Source organism: Macadamia integrifolia, chromosome 12 (assembly GCF_013358625.1).
Source record: "Macadamia integrifolia cultivar HAES 741 chromosome 12, SCU_Mint_v3, whole genome shotgun sequence".
Classification (NCBI taxonomy): Eukaryota; Viridiplantae; Streptophyta; class Magnoliopsida; order Proteales; family Proteaceae; genus Macadamia; species Macadamia integrifolia.
In genome coordinates, this window is record NC_056568.1 from 27,451,185 (window position 1) to 27,464,392 (window position 13,208).

Below are 13,208 nucleotides of genomic sequence, written 5' to 3' on the forward strand. Positions count from 1 at the left end.
AAAAAAAAAAAAGACGACATAGAAGTCCTTAGGATCAAATCCTTTGCAAATCGCAACTGAAAACAAGGAACAAATACCTGGAAAAGATGGAAAAATCAAATATTTCACGCATTGACCGCTAATAAGAACAAGAACTAACATAACAACAGCTAAGACTTCAATTTAGCCTAGTCTGAAAAAAGAACTCCATAGAAAAATCCTCCAAAGAAACAACACAAGATACTGTGAGAAGAATAAGAAAGGAAACCTGCAATTGGCAGCAATGGCGGCGAGTCCGTAAGTAGTGAAACCCTCACAGGATGAGAGAACCAAAACCTTAAAGTTCTTAAACGAATGAGAAATCAGTTCCAAAGTATCATCCGTTACCACCATACGCTTCAGCCTCAGCTCCTCCAACCAAGGATAAGCTTGAGCCATAGCCACAACCCAAGGGTACATATTAGCTCCCCATCCATGTGGAACCAGATTATAATCAGCAAAATGAGGTTTCCCTTTCAATGACACAGATCGTAGCTCTGGAAATCTCCTGATGGTAATCCCCGGACTCACGGCATAACAGTTACCGATAAAGATCCGACGCCTACACCATCGTTCGATCTCGTACCAAGACTTGCAGACAAGAGAAATAGCATTTCTATCCTTGTAAGAATGAATAAACGAGAAAACATGCTCCAGAACCTCTTCAGGAAACAAATACGCCATTGATACTTCGTTTACCAGAGCTTCAACTCCTTCTAAAACTCACTATCACCTTCTAATTAGCTCCAAGAACAGTAGATCTGAGAAGCAGTAATGATCAAATGTCTCTCAGCAGACTTGAAGATTCACTAAAAAACGATTACAGATTATCAGCTCAGGTCAGCTCAAACTTTGGATTTCTGGTTTCGCTCGAGAACGGAAAACCTAGATCAGAGATTCCATTAACGAGCTCAACCTCAGATCGCAGAGAGTGTGGTCGACCAGTAAGGAGAGTTTCAGGGCGAAAAGGTTTTATTCTGTGTTCGGTTCGGTTCGGTTAAATCTTAACCGGGGTTAACTTATTAGAGGTGGTATCATCGACGTTGATAATTTCATATGCTTGTTAATCTGTATAATAGCCGTTGGATTAGCGGTGCGGTCTATGAGAAAGAATGTCCTTATCCGCTTGCGTCGAAGCTTAGCCGCAAAAAAAGGGAGATGTATTAGTATACTGATTGGAGATACCGTATAGTGATACGATACGATAAATTGAAAATATCGAAAGGAATCTTCTAATTTCTTGTTTCAGAAAACAACAATCTTTGTAAAGCGCTCGAAAAAGAAAGGTATGAAGGTGAATATTCCCAATCACGTGGTCGATCTAGCTTTTAAGTTGGACCACTCCTTCTGTCCAAAAGGGAACCTTTCTGTTTGATTCTCATCATGCGGCTAATCTTGCTTCAGGTGGGCCACTGGTTGTAGAGACTATAGAATCTGTCTGTAGATGCTTAGATTTACCGTGGAATACTCCAAGAGCTGAGAAGGACTGATTGGCACTAAACACGTGGCAGAAAGACAGGTAGTCTGGTTCCTGGGCCGGGCCGGGCCCGGTGGGTTGTCTTGTGTCAAGACTCTGTAGTAGACCGTAGAATTGTAAACTACAGTCTTCCAGTGGGTTAAAGATGTTAATCGGTCAGTTTGGCCCAATTTTGATAGGTTTAAATCAGTTTTGGCCTATTATTAGACCAATTCGAAATTAAACCTTCAATTTTGATCATAGTTTGAGGTATTGGTATTGGATCGTTCATTTAGCTGCAACCCCTGGTACTAGACACGGAAATAGAATCTCAGGGGTAGGGGTTGAAAAAATTCACCTTAGGTGGCTATTTTTAAATTTGTCCCAAGGATTCCATACCCTTGACTATTAGGTTGCAGCTACTTGACTGCAAGTAGCTGCAACCCAGGCAACAAAATTTTTTTTTCCTTTTTTATCAGTTTGATTTATGATTTCGATCTGTGCAATTAGTTGATTCTATTTGGTTTCAATTTCTATCATTCTATAAAATTATAACCTGAAACTAAACGAGTGATTATTCTCCATAGTGAGTGAGGCAGTGCGATGAGCATCAGATGGCTGAAAGCATCCAGGCATGCGTCCCGAAGTCCTCTAAACCATCCAATACTCATTGCACCACCGCATTCACTGTAAAAGATGTTTTCACAACCTAAACCAGTAAAAATATAGTCAAATTTATACGGTCTGAGCCGGTCAGCTCGGTTGGAACTTTGAACCTCTTTCTCTCTCATGTCCCAGACCGAAATAGTTAGATTGACCGAATTATTGATTTCAGTTACGAAAAGACCTTAGAGGTCAATTTGTAGGGAGAAGGAATGAAAGGGGTATCTTTGTACAGTAGCTAAAAAGGAGAACAAGGAGGGGGGCAATGGATGGGTGACAGTATGGATGGATAGAGATCTGTCAGTTTTTTAATTTTTTTATGACCAAATGCACAGGCGAGTAGGGAGTACGGACGGTGGAGATGGAAGTGACGCAACTGGGAGTATCTTGACCGTTGGCAGGCGCAATGCTTCATGCGGTCGTCCCTATCTATAGAGCGGTATCTAGTTTATTTTATACCTTTCCTTTAAAAATATAAAAAGAGAGAGAGAGAGACAAGTCACGTAGGAAAATCCGACATATCATCGTCTCCCATTAAAGAAAATTTAGTTGCTGTCCGAATGCAGCCAAGTGGCTGCGAGCCTGCGATCCTGCAATCCTGCGATCCTAGTAGTCAAAGAAATGAAATATAGAAAGATATTTTAGAAAATATAATAACCTACGAAGGTAAATGTAAACCCTAACGGAAATGAATTATTTCATTTGTTTGGATTTTTTCTCATCATATATAGAAAAAAAAAATTAAGTTTAAAAATGTTGACGTAACCATCTAATATGAAAAGAGATCTTTATCCTTAGGCTATGTTTGGTAGTCAAGAAAAGAAAAGAAAAAAAAAAGAGAAGAAATGGTAAGAAAATAAAAAGAGTATGTATGTTTAGTTACCGAGAAAATAAAATAAAATAAAATAAACAAATTTAAAAAAAAAAAAATTGAATTTGAAGAGAGAGATAGGCACATAGGAAATCATTGTGTAATCATTGATTTTTTGTCTTATTATGTTTTCATATTTTCTCCTGTATTCTTGTGTTTTTTATAATAAAATTTTTAAGGAAACAAAAAAAAATTTCACAATTCCCAAGGGAATTTTGAATTTAAAAGGAGAAATCTTCTCTTGAATGACGACATATCAAGTGCAAAGAAAAATTCTTAACCCAATGACAAAATTACAAAAAAATGTACTTTTTTTCTTTTCTTTTATTTTCTTCTCTTGGCTACCAAACACAACCTTAGTTTAGAGAGGAGAGAGATTGACAAGAAAGCGTTGGCATCAAAGTTTGAGAACTTGGTGCTGGGAATGGGATCAATCAAGGTTAACATTGATATAGATCGGCTTAGATTGGATAGAAAACCCTTTGTTTCAATTAAAAAACAAAATTTCAATTGATTTATCCTTTGTTTGTACCAATTCACTGATATAGTATTGATTAATAATTGGATTAGTCAAGTTCGACCAGTTCCAGTCTAATTCCTCAAAACGTGGTTGGCGTAGGTTGTGCTATCGTTTCAATCCATCCATCTATTTCTTCTCTATGTGAAAAAAACAACTTTGCCCATTATTTTGAGAGGAGAGAAATAGCATCAACATAGATCATACTCTTGACACCATGTGTCTTGGACTTTAGTTGGCTTTTTCCTCTCCATGTGAAAAGATATCTATACCCAATTGTTTTGGGGAGAGAGAGACTAAGAACCATTTCCCCTCATATGTAAAACCCATGCCTTTCCAATTTTTGTCTAATTCTCTATTTGCGTGACACCTATACATTTTCACTAAACATTTGAAGCACTTGAGGGTTAAAATGGGTTTGAATTCCAAAAAACTTCCAAAAAAAAATGAATTAGACAATAATTGACAATCAAGAATTAGAGAAAGTTAGTAGCATATACTAATGTCTAACAAGGGTTAGATATATCATTTCATAAGTGAAAATAAAACAAAACATATTAAATAAAGGAAGGGGATGGCACTAATCGAGCTTAACGCAAAAAGAATAAAATAATAAATAATAAGGAGAAGAAGAACAATAAATAAGGAGAGAGGGGTGAGTGGCACACGTGTGGCGTTCCTGGATTCTCTCTTTCCCACACGAGGGGAGAGAGGTTGTTGAATGGAATGGATCTACTACTACTACTACAACTTTACCAGCTAAGTAGGTAGGGAGGAAGGGGAGTGTAGTCGAAGTGATGCCTCGTCACTCATCAGCCTTCCAACTGGGTAGATTACTCCTTGTGTTGAGAAAAAGGATTGATTGCCGTACTATGAGGATTTACTGTTTTTCGGTTTAGTTAATCGAGCCAAGAGAGAGAAAGAGGGGAGGGGAGGAGAGGGGGAAGTACAAACAGTGATTAATAGAGTTTTGACTATTAGATCCCAATCCCATCATGCATGCACTGAAAGCTCAAGACTTTTTATCTCTATTCTTTTAATCAAAGTTGTTGCTCTCTTTCTCCCTCTCTATCTGTTCACACGTCAGGGCATTACTTCTGGTTTATTAAGGAAGAGTTACATCAACCTCCTCCCCCTCCACTCATCATTATTCGTTACCATGCTCTGGTTTTATTATTAATGACTATTACTGTACTTCCAACAACTTCAACTACTTTACTCTGTTGAGTCAAGTCACGGTAATATAACAAGGAGGATTTGAGTAAAAAGTAAAAGTTAGAGTTCAATGATGGAATCGGTCCCCAAAAACTCAAGAATCAGCATCACATCTGAAAACCCAATGATTCAAGAGAATCTTGGTGCAAATATTCATATTGGACATCCATGGAAATCAAAATCGAAATTGAAATTAGTCCAGATTGATTCTAAGGCAAAAGATTGATTCTTAAGTACTGTTTGATAACGATCGGAAACAAAACAAATTTTTTAATGTTTGATAAACCTGTTTCTCAAAACGTTTTTTACAGACATAATGCCATTAAAAATCCCAATAGTATCACTGGATGCCTAAAAGGGAGAGAGGGTTCGGTTGCCTCATTTTAAGTTTAAATAGTTGAGAGATTTATCAGGCATAACAACATTTTTTTCTCTCAAATTTGTTTATAGAAACGACAAAACAAGTCCGACAAGGTCATTTCTAGAATTGTAAATAAGCATAAATTTTGATTTATGCTTTTTAGAAACGAGTGAAATGGAACAACTTTATCAAACGCTTTTTAGGTTGTTTCTTCATTTTTGAGAACAATAAAATATAGAAATGACATAAACGAAACGTTATCAAACAGTGCCTTAGTTTGATTCATCGATTTTTTAAACCTTGATTGAAAGTTAATTTAATCCTTCACCACCTTTGTAGATGTTGGGACTTATGGTCTTAAGTTAGTTTGTTTAGATAGTTGACGTTTTCATATACTTGATGATTTATCTTCACTTAATGTCTTAATGTTTTGAATTAGACACCCTAATATGCTATTAGATTCAAGTTTTTTGTTGTCTTTATACGAAGTATATAGAATATATACACCAAAATTTCATGTGAGGGAAGGTCTTGATTTTTTTTTTTTTTTGGTTTTCTGTCATAAGTGTTGTGATGTTAGGGGTTATAGAGTTTTCATCACACATTGTGTGTTCAGATTTTTGGTCTATTCATGTATTTAAAGAGCTCTCTCTCCCTAATGCATTGAGATTTTGAGTTAGACCCTTCAAAATATATAAACTAATTTGCATTGAAAAATGTAATAAATGTGTTCTATGACTGATAATAAAACGAGAGTCAAGTCCCACATTAGTCAAAAGCTCGAGCTTTTGAATTAGACACCATCACTAACACTATTAAGATGTTAGAAGTTATAGAATTATAGTCTCACATCACTCAATTTATTAGGAATATATAAAAGCCATTATACCACTGCTTCATGTGAAATAAATGGATTCCGATGGGTAAATGAGTTCATATTGTAAAAGCCTCTTTTTTTTGTGGGGGGGGGGGGTGTGGGGGGGTGTTTGAGGGGGAGGGAAGGGATGGTAAACCATGTCTAGCTATCCCCATTGGTTAGATTTCATTCTAACAAAATAAATAAATTAAATTAAACATATAATATTAATCTAAATTTTGATTAAAAAAGAGCTTTGTATAATAACGTCACTCTAAACTCATTATTAAGGCACTTCTCCCACTTATTTGGGATTGAAACTTAACCATTAATAAGAGCAAGCTGGTTTCCATGGCAGATGTAATGTATCCAATGGTACAACTACTGATCAATTGAATATATATATATATATATATATGGGTCCCCTTCCCCATTAAAGAGGTCCCTACATGATATCAACTATCTAAGCGTAAAAATCAAAAGAAAAAGTTTCCCACACCGTCAGTTTGCCATTGTCCTTTTACAAGGTCTTTTTTTTTTCATGATTATATGAACTCTATGTTAATGATATTGTTTCGTGCACCACTATTTAGGCCTCGTTTGGTAATATTTCTGAAAAATGAAAATTTTTAATTTATCTCAAAATGCTTTTTTTTTTTTAACGAATTTGAAACGATGGAACTACCTTTTATTGTCCCATCAATTATCGTTTTTACATTTTTTTTTTTTTTTTTGTTAACAAAGAAGCGAAACACACCATAAATGCAACCTTAGTATAGCGAGGGAAAATCTCGTTTTATTCTATTTTTTCTTAAAAAACTCCAAAAACATTACCAAACGCAGCCTTAGTATAGCAAGGGAGATTCTCACTCTCTTTCCTCCATCTCTCCTTTTTTTTCTCTTTAATAAATATATTGTTTCATCTTTACTATTGATTTGGTATGTAAAATATTTATTTAAGTTACCAACATTCTTTCATCAAGTACAATTAGAGTTTAAGAGAGGATTCTCTGAACAAGTGGCATATAAGAACGAAATCATTTTATATGACGAGGAGAGAGAGAGAGAGAGAGAGACATACAGATGCTAACTTATCTTGTCGACTATGATTCTAAATGTACTAGATACATATGTATTGATGTATCAATTGATACATATCAATATTGAACGAGATCAATACTAAAACTAATACCGATACCAATAACCATGCCCTATCCCAATGGGTCAAATAACAGAAAAGAGCGGGAAACTTTGGGTCCATTTTGGGAGAGGACCTGGCAACTGGACCAACATGTTAAGGATTTAGCCAATGGAATACGGGAAATGTGGGGTCAAACCCAATATGGGATTCTCACCAAAAATTTTCCCCCCTTTTTTAAATGTCGCATGAGGCCTACTGTGATGGTTACCATTGCCCCAGTACATATGTGGCTAGCCTCTATAAATAAGCATATACACGTGTCGAATTATAAATTCTCTATGTGGTCCCTACCCACTTGGCCCCTTCAAGAAAATTGACCGTGAGTCCGTGAGTGACGCGTAGATTCCATAATTTTATATATTGGGACCCCCGTGGAGGTACGGACGTGTTGGACCGCTTACTGAAGCTACACCCACGTTTCAACTTTTAAGTTTTCCGAATTTTGAACCCTAATTGTGAATTTACCATCATACCCCTCTCTAAATTTGGGATCCAACTCTTTTCATAACGTCCATTGCCCAGGTCTTTCTCATAACTACCTGGACGAGCTGTGTCCAAGTGATGATTCAACGGTTATTAGTATTTCATTTTCCACTTCTTTGTCAATGTCTCTTTCTCCATGCCTTCTCTCAAAAAGCTAAATCACTATTTGGACACGTGGTACTTGCTCAGGTAACTAGGCGATGGACTAAGGAAAAGAGTTGAATCCATGAATTTGAGACTTCAGTGCTTCAACTAGAGAGGCCCACAGATCCAAGGGTTGAACGGTTGCAGATGTTAGGGTTAGTCTGTGAGCGTGTGCACATGTGATCGAATTTTTGTTCTTCCCTCCTTATCCGTAGAAACAGTAGTGAGAAAAAGTGGTGACCCAGGTGAACCCAGGTGAGGTAGCTACTTTGATTCCTTTCTCTCTGACATGACAGGCTGATATGACTGGTCCCCACACTATGACACTTCTGCATTGGCTACATTGATTTTACAGATCTCATATGAAACTTCGAGCCGGGTTGTCAATCGGTCGGTTATGATAAGGATACATCGGTTTTGATTTGGGTTCGATTTGATTTTGTTTTCTGATCGGTTTTGTTATCTGATTGATTTAGATTTACCATATAAATCATACTATCATATAAAATATAAAAGTTCATACTTTATGGCTAAACTTTTCTTAGACTATTTTACCCATTTTATTTATTTAAATATCTTATCTTTTTTCATTATCTCTTTTTTCAATCCTTTTTATTTTTTCAATATTATTGATATCCTTTATATTTTTTTAATATTTAGTTATTCTCTAAAAAATTAATTTCTTTATTCTTCACATATCCCTTTCTTTATCTATCCCTCCCTCACTTTTCTACTTTCCTTTTCAACATTTCCCTTCTCTCTCTCACGTTGCTTTCTTTAAAATCCTTAATTTATTTATTCTTCTCAGATCCCTTTCCTTGTCCATCCCTTCCTCATTTTTCTCCTTTCCTTTTCAACATTTCCCTTATCTCTCTTACGTTGCTCTCTTTAAAACTTTATAAATTAATTTTTTTTTTACCAAAAAATAAAATCTATATTTTCATCTAAAAAAATATCTTACACGCTTCTATATTTTTCTCTTTTGATCTATATTTTTTCTTTAAAAATCCTATATTTAAGGAATATTTTTTATCAAAAGAACCATCCTCTCTTTAAAACCCTTCGATATTCATATTCCTATATTTTAGGAATTGAAAATAAAAAAATATATTTAAGAAGACATCCATTTTAGGAAAGGATCAACTTTACTTATCTATTTTGATAGTAAGACCAAGTGGAGAACAACACCTTGCCACTCAAACAAGGATCAAAATCATCCAAGCTTTGGCAGCAAAAGGGGACGGTTTTTGGGATCTTTATCTTATTATTTTTTATAACTATTTTGTGTGCTATGTAACCCTCCGCGATTAGGGTTTTCAAATTAGTTTATTTATTGGGATCCTCCTTATTTGTCTCTATCTTTCTTTCACATTTTAGTTTTACGCCTCTCTCTCTCTCTTAAATATCTTCCCACTTCTAATAAGTTTGTTTATTTTATTCCATTAAATTTCATCCCCTTATTTGTCTCAAATCTCAATATTAATTTAGTCGCTTAATATCATATTAGTCTCCTTATTTCTCTCTCTCTCTCTCTCTCTTTATATATATATATATATGAAATATCTTCCTTCACTCTTAATAAAGTTCTTTATTTTATTTTTTAAAAAATCAGTCTCCTTATTTGTCTCAATACCAATATCATGAATTAATATTATTTTTTTTGTCTTATTTAATTCTAAATTAGTCTGCTTATTTATCACAAACTACCACGCCCACCACTCTCTCTCTCTCTCTCTCTCTCTCTCTCTCTCTCTCCATATATATATATATATATATATAATATCTCTCCCTCATGTATGGCCAATAATTTCATGCTACCTATTTTGGTAAATAATTTCATGCCATCATATCCCTAGAATCCGTCATTCTCCAAAATTTCATGCAATTAGTTCATACCATTAGGGCTATTATTCGATTCCCTAGAATCCAAAAATCCCCAAAGTTTTCATACTTCTCTTTACTCATGATGAATTATTTGGTTGATCAATATTGTCTAATGGTTTTTTTTTTTCAAGGTATTTCCCCCCAAATTCATTACCCTTCAATAGTAGATTCTTAATTCAACGGTATTTGTTCTCAATTTCTCCTCCTTTTGATTGTAGTTTGACCTTCAACTTGCAATATGCGAGAGAAATCCTCAACATGTTGGATAAATCAGTAGCATAGTAGTAATATTGGATAAATTAATAGCTAGATGATAAGCTAAGTTAATTTATGCTTTATTAGTTATCATTGGCTGCAAGTTCTTTTCCAGTAGCTAGCACTCTTTCCCCTCCTTTCTTCATCACAACTCAGTGGTGCTTCATCCCGGTGGTGCATGTTCATGTTGTCTTCATGTTGTGCTACCACTTTGTCATATTTCAAAAATAATCATTGTAAATTTTCTCCATGAATACAATACAATTGGATGAAGTTTGTGACCCTATTATGTTTAAGCAGCTCGATATTACATCACTTCAAAAGTCTTTAGAGGAGATTTTTGCAGACAAATCTTAGAGGAATTGGAATGGTGTAGCCTATTGCTTTGACACTTCAGTTGGGTCTTGCATTAGTGGATACATTCTCCACCAAATGTGGTATAGTTAAACTTTGATGGGAATTTTTTTTGGTAATTCAAGCCCTTTGGTAAATTGGAGTGTTCATGGGTGCAAAATTATGTTACTCTGTTCCAGTGGTTAATGATGTTGGAGCTCTCTTTCAGAAGTCAATTACCATTGATTTACGATATTAACCACTCTCTCTTTTAGTTTATCTAGTGCAAAAAAAAAAACAAAAAGGTTAAAAAAAGGGAAAAAGAAGAAAAGCTACAATCCTGTAAGTTAATCAAATTTATAGACAATTAAATCAATTCTTTTTGTTCTAAGCTTCAATTTCTTCTCAATTTTCTTTATACATGATTTAGTTTGACTTTACCTCTATTTGCAACTAAATTATTATCTGTGATTTAGCCCGTCGCTCCAGCTGAAAATAATATTGTTTCTCATGAAACAAGGGTATGCAAGAGTTGTTTCCTCACTCTTTTATGAAATATTTTCTATCACTCTTAATATTACTCTTTATTTTATTCCTTTAAAAAAATTAATCTCCTTATTTGTCTCAATTTCAATTTTGTGGCTCAATAACTTATTTGTCTTGCTTGCTCCTCCTTTGGAACTGGTGACTTGAAACCCCCCTAACGGCACTCTGGTTCTCTCCCTTAATCTGTGGCTTAATTTTATTTTATTTTTCCTGGTGTATTACCTAACTTCAATTGTTTATAGATGAACTAGAACTACTTTCTACTTGTGGATTTGTTGTTCAAATTCATAGGAGAGGCCTCCATTGATTTATAGGATTTATTCTCTTTTTACTTATTATTAGGATTTTGTTATAAAACCTTTCCTCTTTCTCTAACTGCCCATTATGGGGTTGTGATCCACCCTTACATTCCATCCTACCTATGGCTGTGAGCTCCATCTTATGGTGGTGATTTTAAAGTTTTTAATTTCGCTTCGAACTTAACTTTTAGTATCTATTTATTCTAATTTGCAGTTTGTTGTTTTTTTCCCATATTGGGTTTGCAACTTGATCTTTAGAACAAGGATCAAATACTTAAGAAATCTTTTTGGAGTCCTTGTTAAGTGCAGAGAAATGATGGGTTCATGGCCAACGTAGTGTAAAGAAAGGATCAAATGCTTTAGAAATATGGTCGTTGAGTGCAGATATCAATTTTCCCTAATATTTTGGTGATTGTTTAATTACTTCATATTTTCTCACATGCTCACGTGGGCATTTTTATATGGATTTTTGTGAATTAAACAATAAGATGCATGCAAGAAACTCTCCTTGTTTTTTATTTGTACATAATCTTAATTGTTTTAGGGATATTAAAAACTAAAGAACATTGTCCAGGCTCCAAAATAATACTCTTAATAATTTGAAAATTTTGGATTGGAATTTAATTTATTTTTGTAGCTAATGTGGTTATGTTTTATGGGGAATTGTCAGTATTGGACTCAAACTATTTATCTCAGATTAGATAGAGGGGATTAGATGTTAGTCTAATTATTTTTTTTTGTTCGTTCAGGTTCATCATACATTTTTGTACTTCCCCAAGTTGTTGACATGAGGATATTTGGTGGACATTCAGAAGTTTCGGCATGGTAAGTTGTCTTTACTTTTGGATACATCTATAGATACTAATATAGGTTCTCAATGATTTTCGTTATTTTTGAACTATTATGACTTCTTCTACTTTCTTGATGTAATTTATCTAAACTTCTTTTAAATGCTTCTTCACTAATGCAAAATTGAGGCAATTATCTTTAGGGTAATTTACAGCGCCACCCCCTGGAGAATACCAGTATTATAGGAACACCCCCTCTCTTTCACCAAATTAGACTCAAACCCCCTATCGTCAGTCTCTCAGTAAAGGAATATACCTTTTATGCTGATGTCAGCTATTATATTTTATTTGAAATAAGAAAATGCCCTTACTAAATGTGAAGTCCCTAAAATGCCCATGTAATGAGTCTCATCCTCAAATCAATAGTTCCTATACCATTCTCCCAAATCAAGCACCAGCGATCACGGTGGTGGGGGCAGCGGCATCGGTGACAGTGGCGATCAGCACAAACTCACAGATGTGGTGGGTAGCGGCGTCGGTGATAGCGGCGATCAACACGAACTCACAACGGTGGCGGGCAGCGGCATCGGTGACAGCGATGATCAGCATGAACTCACGGTGGTGACAACAGCGGCATCGACAATAGAACTCTCTCTCTATGGTTATTGATTCTACATTGGAGGTTTGACGACTGAGTTTTCCAAATCACCGCCGCTAACACCACTCCTCCACCACTCTCTATGGCATTGGGATTAACTGTAATAGCAGAGAGAAAATTGCTACAGTCAATATGCCCATCGCATACGGAATGCATTATATGAACACCCAGATCACTGTATAGAGCAGAAAATATATAAAAAATAAAAAAAAAAAAAAAAAAAAAAAAAAAAAACCAGAATCAAGAGAGAATCAAGACAGTGATCACGGTGGTGAGGGCAGCGGCATCGACGACAACACCGTGGAGAGAAGGGGAGGGGTGTCAGCGTGGTGGAGGAGTGGTGTTAGCAGCGGTGGTCTGGAAAACTCAGCAGTCAAACCTCTGATGTAGAGAGAGAGTTCCGTTGCCGATGTCGCTGCCGTCACCACCATGAGTTCGTGCTGTTCGCCGCTGTCACCGATGCTGGGCACCAAACCTTCTCCCTCACCTCTTGTTTCTCCACCGCAGCCGTCGTCGCCTCCGCCTCTGCCTCCATGTTTGCACGACCTTTGCCTCCATGTCCGCCACCGACAGATCCGACCTCATTGGACCTGAATTAGAGAGGTTGCAGAGAGGTAAAGGTTATGAAACAATCATGGCCATGAATAGGAATGGGAGGAG

General features: G+C 35.7%; 1 protein-coding gene across 3 annotated transcripts in view; it reads right to left on the minus strand.

Annotated features, from left to right (window-relative positions):
* LOC122058161 (protein TRANSPORT INHIBITOR RESPONSE 1-like) overlaps positions 1-981 on the minus strand; it is a 3,860-nt gene extending 2,879 nt beyond the window's left edge. For all 3 annotated transcript variants that reach the window (XR_006133693.1, XR_006133692.1, XM_042620685.1), the window contains exon 1: positions 248-981. Coding sequence is in view for 1 of the 3 variants with exons in the window: in XM_042620685.1 (XP_042476619.1) it covers positions 248-702 (455 nt within the window). In the remaining 2 variants the exon portion in view is untranslated. The remainder of the gene's footprint in view (positions 1-247) is intronic.
* Positions 982-13,208: the final 12,227 nt, after the last annotated feature.